This window comes from Tripterygium wilfordii, chromosome 22, assembly GCF_013401445.1.
Source record: "Tripterygium wilfordii isolate XIE 37 chromosome 22, ASM1340144v1, whole genome shotgun sequence".
Lineage (NCBI taxonomy): Eukaryota > Viridiplantae > Streptophyta > Magnoliopsida > Celastrales > Celastraceae > Tripterygium > Tripterygium wilfordii.
In genome coordinates this window covers 3,407,947-3,426,444 of record NC_052253.1, presented here as the reverse complement: position 1 = coordinate 3,426,444, position 18,498 = coordinate 3,407,947, and the positions used below count along the sequence as shown (strand labels likewise).

At 36.3% G+C, this 18,498-nt stretch overlaps 3 protein-coding genes across 4 annotated transcripts; 1 reads left to right on the top strand and 2 right to left on the bottom strand.

Annotated features, from left to right (window-relative positions):
• Positions 1–311: 311 nt before the first annotated feature.
• LOC119991070 (pentatricopeptide repeat-containing protein At1g51965, mitochondrial) lies at positions 312–5,758 on the bottom strand. Of its 2 annotated transcripts, XR_005466128.1 has the most exons (3): positions 4,948–5,758; positions 1,335–3,495; positions 312–661 (listed from the first exon to the last, which is right to left on the bottom strand). XR_005466128.1 is itself a non-coding variant. In XM_038837259.1 (2 exons), exons 1-2 carry the CDS (start codon positions 5,725–5,727, stop codon positions 2,290–2,292), a joined length of 1,986 nt encoding a protein of 661 aa, XP_038693187.1. In that variant the 5' UTR covers positions 5,728–5,758; the 3' UTR covers positions 1,118–2,289. The 2 variants fall into 2 exon arrangements, 1 of the variants encoding a protein (XP_038693187.1); XM_038837259.1 differs by lacking the exon at positions 312–661 and having other exon boundaries at positions 1,118–3,495.
• Positions 5,759–6,408: 650 nt separating this feature from the next.
• Positions 6,409–12,207, bottom strand: LOC119991071 (mitochondrial-processing peptidase subunit alpha-like). The gene is made up of 13 exons (XM_038837261.1): positions 12,057–12,207; positions 10,993–11,232; positions 10,586–10,882; positions 10,340–10,507; positions 10,002–10,169; positions 9,816–9,896; positions 9,531–9,597; positions 9,237–9,334; positions 8,328–8,400; positions 8,158–8,228; positions 7,886–7,935; positions 6,915–7,027; positions 6,409–6,834 (listed from the first exon to the last, which is right to left on the bottom strand). The coding sequence occupies exons 1-13, from the start codon at positions 12,093–12,095 to the stop codon at positions 6,788–6,790; spliced, it is 1,512 nt and encodes a 503-aa protein (XP_038693189.1). The 5' UTR covers positions 12,096–12,207; the 3' UTR covers positions 6,409–6,787.
• A 1,941-nt stretch (positions 12,208–14,148) lies between these two features.
• On the top strand, positions 14,149–18,219 carry LOC119992137 (inositol oxygenase 1-like). Its single transcript, XM_038838786.1, has 9 exons — positions 14,149–14,280; positions 15,581–15,686; positions 16,505–16,586; positions 16,704–16,908; positions 17,115–17,227; positions 17,351–17,543; positions 17,655–17,733; positions 17,828–17,909; positions 18,017–18,219. Exons 1-9 carry the CDS (start codon positions 14,256–14,258, stop codon positions 18,041–18,043), a joined length of 912 nt encoding a protein of 303 aa, XP_038694714.1. The 5' UTR covers positions 14,149–14,255; the 3' UTR covers positions 18,044–18,219.
• Positions 18,220–18,498: the final 279 nt, after the last annotated feature.

Below are 18,498 nucleotides of genomic sequence, written 5' to 3'. Positions count from 1 at the left end.
TGGTTGCATGTTTAACACACTTGTTTTACCTGTTTTTGGTTTCTTCAATAAAACAATATAAAAAAAAGCATAAACAGATGGGGAAAAAAAAGCAGAAACAGGTAAACACATGCAATGTCAAACTTTTTGCAAAACAACCATAAATGAAAAAAAAAATAATCAGAAATGGATAAAGAAGTGCAATGCCAAACTCTTTTGAGTCAACCAGAAACAACGAATGAGAAGTGAGCAACCTCTCTCTTATTAGGTTTGTAAATAAACGCAGAAGAAATAGAAAAGTAGGCAAAAAAAAAAGTAATACACACATGGAGTCACATAAGAAGCACTTTTTACATTTAAGTAAATAATTCTAATGATTAATTACATAGTCGCCATGGTTTAAATTGATAATTAAGCTTTTTTTCTAGCGCACCATCATCAGCTGTCCAGCTGTTGGGCTGTCAGCAGCTTGGGTTACACAACATAAAAGACCAGCCTTATAGATGAATTGCCAACTCACCCTTATAAATCCATGAACCACTCAGTACACACTGGGCATGAAATAGATACATGCACGCCTACAACCGCAGCCTTCATGTCCAAAATATTGAGCTGCCCTTAGTAAGTGCATCTAATAATCTCATATAAGACTTGTAGACAGGCAGATAGTTTCATGTTTCCCCTAATCCACACAAAAGAAATTTAGGTTCAATTCTATTTGAACTAAAAACTTTTTCCAAAGAAGTGAAGTTTTGAGTGTGGCCAAAATATATGGAAGTGTTTTTGAATGCCAAAATATATGTAAATATTTTCCACTGCCAAACATTTTCTTATGCTTCTAGTTCATGTGTAATGTGTATGGTTTTAACGGTCATCTTCGTGACACAATCATACATTCCGAATGGTGTCACGTATACAGTTTAAGCACACATGTATTGGCTCGAAAGTATAGTAGCCTAAATGTCTCATTTGACCAATCAAAGAGCATGTGAATGTAATGTAATGATTGAGACCATAATATCACTGCCATAAACAAAATATTAAGTAACAAAACAAACACACGATAAGAAAAGTACTAACAAAGGTTTTGCATGGAATACAGAGTTCAGATTCCGTTTTGTCATGGAGAATGGCATGAACGCATGAAAGAACATCAAATACTCACAGACAAACACATAACAACATGCAACAAGATGTCTTTAATGGGGCAGATGTACTTCAATAGAACTTCAATTTCCCCAAACAAACATAGCTCATACATCCAAATCAAGCCCCTAAAACAGTAAAACCGAAGTTTCTGGAGATCCATTTCAAATATGGCTCACAAAAAGAATCAAGGAAAACAGTAAAAGTACCACTGGGAAAGCGAATCAGTCGTTGGAGGAGCATATCCACTGTTGTAGTTGCAGATACGAAAGAGGCTCTTGTAGTTCCAGCAACAGATAATAGAGATGCACAGGCTCTTGTATATATAAAAACTTATTTGCCCAAAATCCAAACAATAACAATATTAAAGCAACTATCAATAATTTTCACCAAATGTCTTAATGTCACCAAGGTATCTTTTGGTTCTCTCCATCCAAATTCTCCGACATGTCGCCTATGGAATCAGAGCTAGTCCTTCCTTGTAGGGGGAGTGCCAAGAAAGCATTTTTGAAGTGACAAGAAAATTCTTATAATTTTTTCCTTCCATAATAATTAACCTGAACTTGCAAGGAGAGCTTCCGAACCTTTTCCTTATGATCTCAAATTTATCCAACCTTGCTCAAAATGCCATGGACCAACTCCATGTCAACTTGTTAGTGCACCAGCTATTTTAGAGCCAATTTGAGCATGCATTCTGTAGAAGAGAAGAATACAAGCTAACATGCCCATTCTGTTGCCAATGTGGCTGATAAGGCCTGGTTCTTAACAGTGGCACACAGAGTGTATCGGTGCCATAATAATCAATGCCCCACATCAAAGCGTGGTATTAAATTTAGGATCCAAGTATCGTTTCGTTTCAGAAGCTTGACATCTTGACTACAAAAAGGCCCCAGCTGACAATGTCTTCAAGAAAAAGAGCAGGTTGGAAAGCAGTATAAATCTTTCCTATGGTCCCAAAATCCATTTGATATGCAACAACTTTGTGAAAAATTATGAGATGATAGTGCCAATAGTCTAAACAGAAGAAGTGTCTTTCCATTGTCAACAGACAACAGAACAAGATCTCTTTAAGTGGTCATAGAAAAAGACAGTTTCGAACAATTAACCAATATGAAGAAATTTATATCAATCAGCATATCCTTTTAAGCAATGTAATAAAACTTATCACCTTAACGGACTGACAACCCAACCTGTTATTGGATTCTGCCTTCGTATTCTAACCTTTTTATGTGAACCACTTTGCAATCGCTCAAGGACAGTATATGTGATTGAATCAGGTGTTAATCCCTGTTGTTTAAGTTTAGAATACAAATCTACAGCTTCAGCTGTTCTCCCACTCCTCTCAAGACAGTCAAGGAGAATGTTGTATGTTACAAGGTTAGGAAAGCAACCTTCAGAAAGCATCTCATCAAACAACCTGCAAGCCATCTCAAGTTTTTCTGTCTTCCCAAAGCACTCAATAAGTGTGCTATAGGTGATAACATCAGGAGTCAATCCTTTTTCCTGCATCTCCCTAAACCTCATGTGAGCTTCATCAAGATTACCATTCTTTCCTAGGCAATTGATCAAAGAATTGTAAGAGATAATATCAGGATTACATCCACTATTCTCAAGTTCTTCAAAAATTTTAATAGCCTCATCAACGTTTCCAGCCCTACCGAAGCTTGAGATCAGAATATTGTAAGTGAATATGTCAGGGGAAGGGCCATCTTGTTTCATTTTCTGATAAAGATCATGAATATGAGATACTTGCTTCAACTTACCTAGGGCAGAGAATACCACATTATACATCATAATATCAGCAGTTATTTCTTTTTCTTGAATCTTACTAAGCAGGTCCATAGCCTCTACTGTTTTACCCGCATCGCATAGACTCTCTAACATAGACATATATGCATCTCTATCCCCATTATCATGGAGTTTCCACATGTTGCAAAACAACCGGTGTGCTTCACTCGCATGACCCAATTTACTTAATGTCCTCACAAGATACCCATATATCGACTTATTCATGTATTTCTTTGATATTTCCACAACCTCGTCGAGCTTATGAAGTTTCCCTTGTGCAACTAAAACATTGAGGATGACACTATATGTAAATTCATTGGGTCGACAATCTTTCTCCACCATTTTGGAGAAGAGAAACATTGCTTTATCAACCATGCGGGCATTAGCGAGCACTTGGATCATGGTATTATAAGCAATTGCATTAGGAGAATAGCCCTTAGATATCATTTCCTCAAACAGTGCAAGTGATTCACCAGGTTTACCAGTCTTCCCAGTCATTCTGATCATAATTGTGTATGTATACTCATCAGGCTCACAATGCTTTCGTTTCATGTCTTCAAAAACCTTATAAGCCTGTTCAACCTGTCAAAATTCTGCAGATCAGATTATCAGATCCATGGAACTGAATGCGTGCTAAGAAAATTATCTGATGAGGGTGCTTGAATAAATTTTATTGTACTTCAATAGTATTGAATATTCTCCTCAGCACCAGGATGCAGATTCTTAAACAGCCATGAAACCATTACATGACCTTTTGTATGCCATTTGGTTGTTGCTATAATATAAGGGGAATTTCGAACGCCAATTCATAGAAACGAAGGAATATAGATCTGAATTAGAGGGAATTAAAATTTCAAAAACTTTGTCTTTCTAGTGAGACTTTCTTTTAGTAATTACATTATCCATTTGTGATAATTGCAATCATTTTCTATCTCAGTAGAGAGTGACATTAAGCTATCAAATCCAGGAGATCAGATCAGACAACAGCCTTCACCATTTTCCGTCTCATAACTTCCTGCAATTTCCTAAACTATGAATTTTCCCTAGATCTTCTATTCATAGTCACATTTTGACTCTGAACACTTAATTCAAACAACTTAACTGAAAATCAAAACATGGACTAGACGGAGAAACAAGGATATAGAAATAGCAGAGATAACTTGATTGTTAATGAATTTCCATGCAAGAGTTCAATTACCTCCATAAACTTTTAACAATATGCAATGCAAATAAAAAAATTCTTCAAGGTTACTCTTAGTTCAGAAGTATTGCAATGGGAAAGGAAGTTCCGTCCCGAGTCCCACCAAATGTTGAGTATAATCCTAAACAGAATAGTAATGGGATTGCTAATCTTTGGGATTGTTCAATGCAACCTAAGAGATCTTGCATCTCATTTAAATTTTTGGAATATTATTTCAAGAACACTTTAAGGTTCATGGCATGTTCGTCTCAACAAAAAGTTTCCACTATTGATCCATGAACTTTGTGCTGAAGCTCATTTGAAATTTTCCTTATGTGACCTCAAAACAAGCATTTGAGAATATGTTGCACATTTCCTGAACATTAAATTTATGCTGCTGGGGCCAACATCACCAAGAGCCAATATATTGAAAACTAACATCACCTAATGTTCTCCACTTCAACATTCCCATGATCCTAGTAAATAAGCAAAAATAATTCTATGCATCATTTAGTAAACTCTTACACAGTGACTCAGTGAGACTGTAAAGTCAAGTATAGCTGTACACACAAAGGACAGGAGTCAAATGACAAATATACAAGGAATAGGCACATACAATGGCAATACCAAAGTTCACGCTCACCACATTGCACAAACACTTTTTTTTTGGTAACCGAGAATTCCCAAGCCCAACATCCCCACAGGAGAGCTCGGCCAGCTCTAAACTCATTCAATTATCATCCACATTGCAAAAACAAGCATACAGAATAATCCCCACGTACAAACAAACAAGAACCAGCAAAACACATTCATTAAAGAGCCAACTAGTTAAATGCAGAGCATAGAAAACAAACCTTCTCGTCCTTGGCCAAAGCATCCAAAAGCATATTATATGCGAAAATGTCCAACTTGTAACCTTTCTTCCTCATCTCCATGTACGCATTCAAAGCCTTCTGTGAATCCCGCGAACGCAGAAAAGCTTGAATTAAGCACTTGTAAGTGTAGCAGTTCATTCTCAGGTCCCACCTCTTGACCAACTCGAGACACCTCTCCAAATCCTCGCTGTCTCCAAAAATCCCAATCAAGAGATGCACGGTGGATATATTGCCGCGCACATCGGACTTGAGCATCTCGTCCGTGAGCGAACGGACAAGATCGAACCGAGAAGGTAGCGTGGACTTGGAGAAGATTAGTAGAAGACGGTTGTACGTGAAAGGGGTATGGCGGAAATTCGGGGAAAGGGAGGGACAAAATTTGAAGAATTTGAGCGCCAGGCGAGGACATTTCAGGGATTTGAGTATTTCGGACGCTTCATCTGGAGTGAGGGAGAGGGAGAGGGTAGAGAGGTAATCGGAGAGGTCCTGGAATCGGTCATCAAGCGACAACGCGGCGGAGGGAAGGGATTGGTTGTGGAGGATGATGTTAGAGGCTTTGCAGATGAGGTGGCGACGGGGGAGAGGGTATCCGCGATTATCGAAAGGAAGGGGAGAGGGAGGGGTGACCTCGACAGAAAGGGTGCGACCGGTAGGAGATGTTGAGGTCACCTTGGCCGTGTATTTGGTGGCGTAATGGCGACTCAGCAAATAAACCGCGCTGGAAGTGGCGGATACGACTCGCCGGTGGTGGTGCTTCATGATAGCGGCAGTGTTTACTGAACTGAATTGAACTACAGAAGTAAATGAACATATATTTTTGGGGCGGTTAAATACTGTAATATTTTTTAAATACAATTCTAAAATTGAATACACCACAATATTAATTTAAAATGTAAATATTTTTATAAATACACCACAATATTTCCTCTTTTTTTTTTGATATTTTCACCAGTCTAATAATTTGCTACTGCTAAACATCACAAATATGTCAATTTTCCAAATACTAACCAAATCAGGGAGTTTTAGGTAAAGACGAAAAAACAAAGCATTTTAAATTTCTTCGAACCAAATTAGAAAACAAGCCAGAAGGAGAATAAATATTTTATAAAATATTTAGAGGATTCAGACCTGACAGAACTGAAATTAGCATTTGCAAAATAATTGGTATGAGAAAAAAAAATTTACTCATACCAGCTCCCTTTCGACGAGAGGAGACCGAATTCCGTGTTAGAAAATTTTAGCAGACGTGTCATACAAAATTTCAGCATAAAAGAGAGTGTATTGAAAATGTACAACTCTAAAGAATTCAATACACTCTCTTTTTAATCATTTTATAAAAAGACATTATTGTCCAAAAATTATAAAAAATTAATAGTTGTATTTAACAAAAATTACAGTGTATTTACTCAAAGGAGAAGCTTTTACCTGCTCAGTTGGTTCTTCTCTACATTCAAATGGCTTTTATTTTTCAATGTAAAAGTCAAGAACAAATGGTCATTACAACAGATAGTAACAGAGAAAAGTTCCTTCACCCTTCAAAATTCCATCAATAATAAAGGACTGAAGGAACAAGATACTAGCAAAACTTTCCCATGATTTGTTCATCATGAGATGGGTATTACATCCATATTTGAATAAACTGTGACCAGGCAAATCCGAAGTCAAAACCGAATCCTAAACGGGACTTTCCCATACTGTCAATCTCGCCACAACCACTTTTATTGAACAGCCGTCAGAAAGAGAGAGCGGACTTGTAAGAAGGAACTTGTCTAAAACTAGAGGCTAGTCGCAGGATTGAATCGAATTGTGTCTTTCGTTATCAGTGAAACTTCCTGCTTACAGATTCATAGCTGGGAACATTGGTGACTGCAAAGAAGAACCAAAAATACTAGTCATGATCCGAGTTGGTTAAATCAAAGATGAAAGACTTGCAAGGAAAATATTACCATCCCCATAAGATGCCATTGATAGAGGTGTAGAAATTATCTGTTGTGCAATGGCTGAAATGTCATTCAGAGTGATCTCATCTACGATCTTTAGGAAATGATCCACCGGCTTCCTGAAAGTGAGGGGGAACAGACGAAGTGAGAACAAATTTACGTTTATTTTCAAATGGACAAATCACATTTGAAGTAACAGCAACCTATTTAAAAGTCGTAAGCAGACAAGAAATAAACTTTTATCATACAGGGAAAAGGGGGCCTTCCTTTGTTTGTCCTCCATTAATCACTCAACTTGTCAACAAAAAAACTAGAAATTATGAAAACATGAGATTTTAAAGGGAATTGAGTCATTGACAGAGACTTTTTAAAGACATAAGCTACTCCTTAGTCCTAATACGAGTAAGTTCAGATCGTTACAAGAACTATGACATCGGTTTTAAATGCAATAGAATACCAGGGTGAAAGAGTAAAGAAGACCCACTTCAATCATTAAGAAAAGGACCAATAAAATTTTCAAATATGGTTGTCAAGCACAGGAATTTCAGTATCCTATTCTTGTTCCTTCATTTACCAGTCAATAATTTGAACATGTCATGACATAAAAAGGAAATCAGGATACAACAATCTTCAAAAATATTCCAAACAGTTTTGATTGAATACATTGCTGCAAAAATATCTGGGTTTCGATAATGAGCAACCATAGAACTTGATGTGTAAAGTTATTAAGCAAACAAGATTCTGTGATTGTCTCTTTATCACTCCATAATACACAGAAAGCTCCATGCAGTAGAATATTTGATCCATATGCAGACTCCAATCTCACCATAGACTGATAGACACTTCTTTTCTAAGCACGCTAATATGCCATCCATACCATACCAGGATGAATGTTCAATCAACAGAAACTAGAAGGTAAAAAACACTTAAAATATGAGAATTCGACACAGAAGAAAGGTCCAAAATTTTGCATATACCTGTCTCCGTATGTTAAAATCTGTCTCCCTATATCTTCTGCCAGTATCATCTGCAAAAACACTCACGCACTAATTATAAGGAATAGGAAACAAAAGGATAAACAAAATGAACCCGCATGCATGATAACATCATCAACTAGAACGAGGGAGAAAAAAAGGAGAGAACCACAGGCGAAGACATGCAAAACTCAAACTGCATTTCGGTTTTACAAAAAAAGACAACAGATAGGGAGGGGAGAAAGTGTAACAGTTTAAGAGAGGAAAGGGATTACCCTAGATTCCAGATTCATCAACACGGCAGCTTTTGTTGCCTCTTTGGCACGATTAAGTTGTACTAGTTTAACTGCCGCAAAAAAAGAGATGGCTTTAGAACGGGAGTTATTACAGAAAGCAATTCAGGCAATGAAAATTAAAATATATATCAGAAAGATTTAGAGAAAACCTTCTCCGGGTGTTGCAATTGAGAGTAATTCTCTTGCTGCTATATCAACTGCCTCCCGAACAAAGCCGGAACTCTGAATCAATAAATTGAACAACCACAAGATTAGAGTAATGTCACTGATGACAATAAGAGTAACACTTCCCGGCCCTTACTAAAACAACTTCTGACATTCCAGCATTATAGGACAGAAACAATGGTAATATTTATTTTCCCCAGCTTACAGTAGAGATAAAAAAAACATAACCATATCTATAGCTAGTAATTAATTTAATGGTTGGTGGTATCCATAGCTAGCAATTAATTTAGTGGTTATAAGAATTGATTTTGTATATCATACTTCAAGTCAGAGGATGAGCTTTATTCCTTTCATTTTCCTCTTTTCTTTTCTTTTTTTGGTGAGCATCTATAAAGAATTGGTTCTGTCCATGTTGTTGCTATAGTCTAAATATCAGAAGATTCTGCTATATTTCAATAAACGCAAAAGGTATTAACAACATTTTAAAATGGAAAACCTAATATTCAATATCTTGCATCAACCATATGTTGGGTATCATGACAGTAAAGACCATTATTGTAACTATTTCTGTTGACCAATCTTCAATCAATGGGATTAATCCTATCTAGTCCTTCATTAAAGTGGCGTATAACTATCAGCACAGAGTGAAAAGACCATATACAAGAAACACTGGCAAATATCAGATTAAAACCATCACCCCACCACTATGATGGTCAACTTAAGATACTAATTAGATGAGTAATGAAACCAATTCACTTAAATGTAATCTAAGCTCGACTGCTCGAGTGTACATACATTTGCAAATTGCAAGCATCATTTTCAGATATTCTAATTGACTTCCAAACAGGCCGATACAAATTACAAAATTACATAGGAAATTGATGTGGCCTTACAGTGCTAGCATAGATGCCAAACAATCCGGTATTGTTGAAGATGCTGTTGAATGCAGAAAACGAATGAAAATGGGGATACTCGTTTAAGACACGAAGATCTGCGTTAACATGCATGATGTTACAATTTCACAGTTAAAGAAGAATTTGGAATAACAGAAATGAAAAAACTGAAGCATATAAACAATAAATGAAAAATAAACACAAGAGTGTCAATTTTATGATGAAAAAGAATAGCAACCGCTACCAGAAATAAAGATCGAGTGACCAAAAGAGTAGAAAAGTGCTTTAACTTACAGAGTCGTGAGTGCATCCCTTTCCCAGGGCCACCTGCAGAGAATGAGCCGCCTCCACCCATAAGCATCTGCATAATTGTTAGGATTCATAGTCACTATTCACTCGCGTATGATACTCATAGAAAATAGAAAGGGTGCCACAACAAATGGAGCTTACATGAGAAATCAGAAAAAAAAAATAATAATATTAATATCAATAAGCAATCCCATAGCTTTCGAGAAGAATGTATCAGAAAGAGATGATTCGACACATAAAACACCAATAAGCAAAATTCACACACAGCACCTGAAGAACGGTCAAGATGGTAGCTTCTCTCTCGTTATGCCAGCCCCCAGGAACTTCGAAAGCAAGAGCAACATGTGTGTTCTGGGCTCAAAAAAAAAAACACAAGTTAAATTAGCTTGAGAGGAGAATACAACCAAAAAAAAGGGAGGGAACAACCAGATGTAATTAATAATTATAACCGTTCACCTCTGAGTCAGCCTGCTGACGATAATCACCTCCAACATAGACAGATTTTGGTTCTTCAGGGCGTGGAACATGTTGAAGGTCCAAAAGAAGAGGCTCGGCCATAGATTTAAGCTCCTCAAATTCAACACCAGATGCAGCAAGGACTATCCGAGGAGCAGTATAATTCTCCTGATTTTTCACATTAAAGTATTAAACATCATCTAACAAAAACAAGATATGCTGTGCACAGATAAAAACTAGAAATATACTGCTTAGTACATCGAAAACCAAGCAGTATATATACGTATATATAACAGCATAAGATTGAAACTGCATTGACAAAAAAATCCTGGTCATACCGCAACAAATTCCTCCAAAATTGAAGCATTCAATCTGTTCAGGGCTGATTCGGGAGCCAAAAGAGGATTCGCCAAAGCACCGGTATAAGCAGCAGAGTGAACTGCCTCCAATAGCAAGCCTTGAGGATTTTTAAAAAGCTCTCCAATCTCAGCTTTCACCTTTTGCAACTGTGCAAACATATAAGTAACTCAAATTAGGATTTAATAATTGAATGCTAAAAATAAAAGGGAAGATGGAATATTTACCTCCTCGTTAACCTCCCAGTCCAAGAATAAAGGATTTCTCACACTGTCAACAAGCAACTCTATCATTTCAGGAACATACGTTTTAAGTGCATCAAAAGTGTAACCCATCTGCTCCCGCGAGGCTGAGGCTGCAACATGACCTCCAATTGCCTCTACTTCCCTCACTATCCGGAAGTGGCTGCGATTTCTTGTGCTCTTGAATGCCATTCTCTCCAGCAAGTGTGTGGCACCACATGATACTGGTGTCTCATAAATGGAACCACAATCAATATATAACCCTATAGAAGCCACGGGATTCTGATAAACCAAACACAATAGAACTTCATAAGCAGAGTGATAAGAGTAAATCACTTCACAATGGGAATTAATATAAGAAAGCAAAAGAGCTCATGGCATTCTACACGTACTGGTGATGACTCTGAGGCTATCCTAACACCATTTGGGAGCATTGCAACCTGAACCTTGCTTGGTTCTACATAGTCAGGTAGTGGAGGCGGGTAAGAAACACCTTCAAGTGGCCTGTCTAAAGGAGGAAGAGGACTAGAACGTTCGCCAGTCAGCCAACTAAAGAACCCTGACGAAGTTGGCCTTGAAGCAACTGCAGTTGATGTTGCATACCGAGCTGCCCCCAAATTACTCACACGGCCCTAGTCATAAAATTTATCAAGTAAAATCCATTTATTCAGATTACTCATGAAATTCATCACACAAGCAATCACTTTTCTCAGACTAATAACATACAAAGATTTTTTTGGTGTTGGGGAAAGAAAACCCGACCATCCTGCATATATACGTAGATGGTATGTATTGGATATTTGGATGCGAAGAAAATAAGGAATCTACAAACATCAAAATAATCACTCGAGCTGTGATAAATTAACCAACGGCCTGATGAGGAAACACAATTACACAAACAATCAATCAAATCAAAAGAAAGAGCACATATTCATCCAGTAGAACAAGGAACCTTTCCACATTTAAAAGGAAAAATAAATAGAATCCCTTGATCTAATATTCCAGTTGCAAAATATAACAACACAGGACTCAATTTGTAGAACCTAAATTTATTTCACCATGTTCATGATCCGAGAATCAAAAACTCATTTCAGAAAATAAAAAAAAATACTCCATTTATGTAGCTTCGGATTGGCTTCAATGTTGAGTTCTGCTCTAAATAAAAAATCTTCAGGGAAAAAAAAAAGAAACTAGTATACAACATCAATATGTACTCTAATTACATTCACAACATTCATCAAAATCTCATTTACTTCCCAAAGAAAACTTCAGACATGGGAGAAAACAGTGAACTTTTCATGCCTATTGCTCGAGTTCTTAGATTAGAATAAAAGGTAAATCAGTAACAAATCACGCTCCCTTTACCAATCATTCAAACTGCAATTCCTTTAACCAGGTTTTTTTTTTTCGAGAGGCAAATGTAAAGTTAGGGTTTTTGATTAGTGGGTACACTGACCTTGAGAGACCTGAGGCGGGAAGCAGCAGTCCTGTACATAGTTATTGGCTGTACTATTCACTGTGAAACCCTAGAGATCCTTTCGAGTTCTTCGCTGCTTGTTCTTATATTTCTAGGTTTGATTTTGTCAAACAGAAGACAGCGCGAAGGTAGCCTACAGAGAAGCTAATAAACGGCGTCGTTTATACTTTTATGATTGTCTGTGGCAAAACTCATGTTAAGGAAGCCAGGATCTACAATGTCATCTAATGATGTCGCGTCAAAAGAGTAAATACTTAATCAGAACCCTTCAAAATCGGTTCTGTTCTCTCTAAAAATGGGTATTTTATGCGACCTATAAAAAGTCTGCATACCTTTCGAGCTGGGCCGATAAATTGACCAATTAAGCGGTCTCGGGGTCTAAATCTGGCCTTATACCCAGTCATTATAGGCCCACGGTGCTTTCAGCATGGGTGGCCCATATTTGCACCAATTTTGTGCATCAACGTAACTTAAAACAATTATTAGAAAAAACATCGTATATGAATTGGAATTTTTTTTAATCCCATTTGATCAAAACTAACTAAGGTCACTGTTTTTTTTTTTGTTACGTGAAATCCACCAACGGGCAAATGTAAGATCTCACAACCCCATTAATCATTTGAGACCTAAGTCGAGGCATGATACAGAAAGATAACGTAGAATGTTATTCGTATAGGTTGAGCTGAGCAAGAGTTTATCTCATAAATTGTAATAACAGAAACACTTATGGCATGGGTGCGAGAAGAGATGACGTTGGATGTCATTCGTACAAGATATGTTGAGCAATGATTTATCTCGTAAATTATAATAATAGAAACACTTCGCTTAGCGCAAATAAGTTCACCATCTCACCTATGGCTATCAAAAAAATTGTCAAATTAAACCAATCACCAAACCAACCATTTGTTTTAATCGAAAAACTGATATCAAACAGCCAATAACTGATGGAATAATCGATTAAATTTATGTCAAAAAACCGATCGTGAACAGTTTGATCTCAGCGAAGCGAACGATCAGTTTCAGGGGAATGCTTATCTTGCTTGGTCAATTTTATACAACTGTGCATGCTCTTGTAGCTTGTACGTGAACTATTGGATTACAAGTACCAGATTCAAAAGCTGCCGGTCGACCGTGTACAGATTGAAACACGTGTGCAAAAGACCCAACACGTGTCAGAGACGAGGTCGTCACGTAAACACGCAACAACTAGTGATGATCCTGACCGTCGGTTCTTTTGATGATGTGTGGCGGTAGGATTAGCGACAGACTGCCTGCCTGATAGAAACAAATATTATTATTACTATTCGTTGGAGAAAGTCTACGAGAATTGATTGGCAGCCACGTCAGTTGGACCCACATTTGGTCACGTGAAGAAGGAAACTTTTTGTCAATTGGTAGTGTCCAGCGATTAGCTGACTCAGCAATGACAAAAAAGAAGACATATTATATCATTATGGGACCCACAAATATAAGAGACAAAAAGATATTAGAGACGTTGCATGCCTAAAAGAATTCCATGGGATTTGATGAGATTCCCCTTCTTTCTTTCTTTCTTGTCGTTCAAAAATTGTCTTTAATAAAATTATTACTATGTAATCACGAAGACTAAGATTATATTTCAAGGAAGGACTCGGGAGTTGAGAATTCTCAGGGAAGGACTCTCCGGCTGATTGAAAGCAATTGCGGAGCCATGAATTGATCTTGGAGTGTGCTATTGTGTATTGATTTGTTTGGGAAAAAATTAATTCCCAAAAATTTTTTTACAATAAATATATATTAAAATTAGTGAAAACTAATTAAAGACCACGTACAAAATAAAATAATATATAAATATATAACTAAGGTTAGTATATTAACAAAGTGTATTGTTTCTTAATATTAGGTTAAGTATATTTATTGTACCATAAAAAAAAGCTAAGTATAAACATATAAAAGCTTAAGTATATATAAAAAAAATTTTAAAAAAAAAAAATTAGGAAGCTACAGCGTAGTTTGGCCCCTTGTCTCCGCCATTGATTGAAAGAAAGAAATAAATAATTTCAAGGAAGGACTTGGGAGTTATGAATTCTCAGGGAAGGACTCTCCGGCCGACTATATATATAAATGCTATCGGCAATGGCAAACTACAATATTCACTACTCTATATATATATCTTCTTGAGATCTTGGACTAGCCAGCATGAGTATCCTCGTCGATCATTGTGGTATAATTTATTATTATTTTTTACTCTTTTATTAATTCTATCATTTTTTTTCATTACTATATAAATTACTTTGATTCACCTTTTTTTGTACTATATACTGCATAATACTACTACTTATTTTGATTATATGGTAATTGGTATGGTATGATCCCTCCGCGACCCATAATAAAGGAGGCGATCTCTCGTAGTTTTTGATTTGTGAAGGGCGGAGCTACAGAGGGACCATAGGGGGGACCTGTGCCCCCTGGATTTTGCCAATTTTTTACTATATATATAAACTAGTCTACACTAATTTTAGAAAATTTCCTGATGGTCTGAGGATGGTAGGTGTTTTTATGGCTTCGCCTGGAAAGCTGATCATGTTTTTTTTTTTTATATAATTATTCTGTCTTTTAAAAAAAAATATCTCTTATCAATAAAGAATAAGGTATTCAAAATTGATTTTTTTTTAATTTTATAATTATTTTGTCTTTTTTTTTAAAAAAAAAGGCTCTCTTATTCTTATTCATAAATAATAAGGTATTCAAAATTTGTTGTTTTGTTTTTCGTTTATCATTTATTTTTTGAGAGAACATTTTAATTTCATTTCTTATATATTATACTTAAGACTATTTAATATATTTATAAAAAATAGACTATTAAATATATATTTTATCAATACAAAGTATACCATATGTTAAGTCCACACTTCATAATTTGATATATAATTTGAGTATATTGTTGCAAATTTTCAATTTTAACATATATGGACAAAAATTTGATTAGAAGGTCGAATTCATATATGGATCACCAAATATATGTGTAGAGTGTGGATCGTATTCAGTGATACTTTTGTTTTTGACTTTGATTTTGCTATACTCAATTAGAAATTGAGTAATTTTTCATTAAATAGTTTTTAAAAAATAAATTTGGGGTAACGAACCCCATCAACCTTTAGGCCCCCTTATATGAATTATTGACTCCGCCCCTTACTCTTTCTCTCTCTATATATATCTCTTGGATTCAACTTTTTTCTACTAATTATTTTGATTATATATTTACATGGTATGGTACGATCCCTTCGGCCTTCATAACCCTATATTGAAAGGGGATCTCATAGTTATTAGTATGTGAAGACGTATTGTTAGGTGCTCCATTTTATTTTTTCCATGGAGGCCGACCTTAAACTTATGCTCGAGGGATAATTGCTCATACACCGATGATAAAAGATGTATGAATTCTCGAGAAGAGAGGAGCCGTGGTGGTCCCCGAATCCCATTGTATATGGTAGTTACCACTGACTTTATCTCCTGAATTTCAGGAGTGGAAGCAGAAGAAAAGAAGGTCCATGATGTGGAGTGGAGTGAGAAGGAAATTGAATTAGGTTTTGTGGTGCCACATGCCAATTCATTCGGCCACACTTTCAGGTAGAGTTTTCCATAAAATTATATATGACATTTGTGTTTCATCAAATGCAATATAGACCAACCAACAAGAGTTGACTTGGTTGACAATCGGATGGGTTACACATATGTGTGTCAAAGATTCGATTTCAACCGTAAACGTAATTCTCCATGGTTTTTCAAAAAAAAAATAATTTGCAATATAGACCTATTACTTTGTTAATTGATTTACCCAGGTGAATGAATCCACTTTAATTTCCTCATTAATATTCTAGTATATGGGAAGATTGGAGTGCTCCAAATACCTAAAGTTTTTTTTTTCAGGGTTCTATTCTCACTAGGGGGTTTGGGATTTGGATAGTTTTTCATCCGCTGTGGTGGCCTTTATGTCCCTCGGGCATGGCTTAACGTGAAAAAAAAATAGTTTGCAAACCACATGTACCGGAAAAGTGGATGACAATGCCATATATGGGCTTGGTAGGAATCGAAACCACAGCCTACTCTCATATATGTTAGGTTGAGAGGTGATTCCAAACACCTAAGGGTTTACTTGGAACCAAGAACACGTGATTACTTCAATAAAAAAAAAAAAAATTAGTTTGTTAATTTGGCCCATCATATTTGGATTGGGCTTTTGATTCGTTAGTAGAGGCCCATGCTGACTTTAAGCCGAATCTTGGGCCCATGTTACCCCGTTCAAACTCAAATTATTTATCAGGGTTGTATTTATTTGAACAACAAAAAGTTGAAGCTTTGAAGATTATTTTACATAAATTTTGATTTTTGATGAATAATTATTTATTTCCCAAAAAAGGGATATCTAACCTGCAAATTCAAAACAGGGATTATGATGCAGAGAGCCAAAGACAAGCAGGAGTGGAGAACTTTTACAGAACCAATCACATCAACCAAACTTTTCAGTTTGTGAGTTTTCTCTGTTTCCATAACAATAATGTCTTAAACCTTTTATTTTACCTAATTGAATTACACTTCATTAAAAACAATATGTGATGAACTAATATGTATATATATAATTTGCAGGTGAAGAAGATGAGGGAACAGTATGGAAAGCTAGACCGAATCGAAATGAGTATATGGGAATGTTGTGAACTACTAAATAATGTTGTTGATGAAAGTGATCCGGACTTGGATGAACCTCAGATTGAGCACTTGTTGCAGACAGCTGAAGCCATTAGAAAAGACTACCCAAATGAAGATTGGCTTCACTTGACTGCCCTAATCCATGGTACATACTACATACACAACTTATATACATACATAGATACATACCTTTTAAGGAGAAAATCGTGCGGGCTTTAAGCTCAGAACGGACAATACTTCTTCTAGTTGTATACTCTCGCGAGTATCCGATTTATAACAAACTGTGCATTCTGCTGTCATTATGACACTGAATAACATTTTCACTATTGACATGGCTATTTTTTTGTTAAGACCTGGGAAAAGTGCTGCTTCTTCCAAGCTTTGGAGGGCTACCTCAATGGGCTGTCGTGGGTGACACATATCCAGTTGGGTGTGCTTTTGATGAATCTATTGTTCATCACAAGGTATGTATGTATGTATATGTATATATATATATAACACTTAATTAATCCCATACAATCCAATGCTTAGTTAGCAGAGTGTATGAACATCATGAGATCTTGATTACTGTCTGAAATATGTTGCAGTATTTTAAGGAGAATCCAGACTTCAACAATCCTTCTTACAACACCAAATATGGAGTTTACTCAGCGGGATGTGGACTCAACAATGTCATGCTGTCGTGGGGGCACGACGACTACATGTATCTGGTAGCAAAGGAGAATCACACAACACTACCTTCAGCGGCTATGTTCATCATTAGATACCATTCATTCTATGGTCAGTCAAAACATCAATAAATTCTGTTTATGTTAACACTTGTAAGTAAGCGAAGATATCTGCATTTATCGGTGACTAATCGGTTTTGATTGAAACATCTCTGGACTGCAGCATTACACAGGGCAGGGGTATATAAGCATCTGATGAGCGATGATGATTTTCATAACCTCAACTGGCTCCAGATCTTCAAGTATGCTTAAATCTTTCTCTAATTACGTACTCAAAGCATCGTTTTTCTTCTCATCCATGCTCGATTAATTTCTCCTCGTTCTCTCGCTCTGCAGTAAGTATGATCTGTATAGCAAAAGTAAAGTTAGAATTGATGTTGAAAAGGTTAAGCCATACTATCTCTCCCTCATTGACAAGGTGAGTTCTAATCACTCATTTTTTTTCACTGGTTTAGTATATTGTTCCTTCCCTTACCTATCTCTTGCATATTTATCCCTGACTTTGCATAAATTGTATTGTCACAGTACTTCCCAGACAAACTGAAGTGGTAAACCTTGAGAGCTCTGCAGTTTGATCCATTAATAAAGCATGGAACAGGGTTTTTGGAGATATTCTAAATCTTGTACCATAAATAACATAAATGTAATGTCTTTGTGGTGGATATATATCATATAGTTCTGTATATATTGGCTTCTAAATAAAGGTATTCTAGCATTTTCTGAGCCAATGAGCAAATACACTGTTGCTGCAAATCTAATCTCTCCCCATGAATCTTCTAATACTCAAAGTAAAACACAATCAAAACCACAAAAACTATAAAAGCAATATCTTCTGATAGTTTTGATTCAAAGGGTTGGAGTTCTTCTTTGGCCATCATTGGGTTATATTAATTTTCTGGTTGGAATTTTAAGAGAAACAAGAACCCCCCATTGGGAATAGTACCTTTGAAGATTAACACATCATTGATATCTGGGTTGAGTTGGGAAAATTGACCCGAAAAATTGCC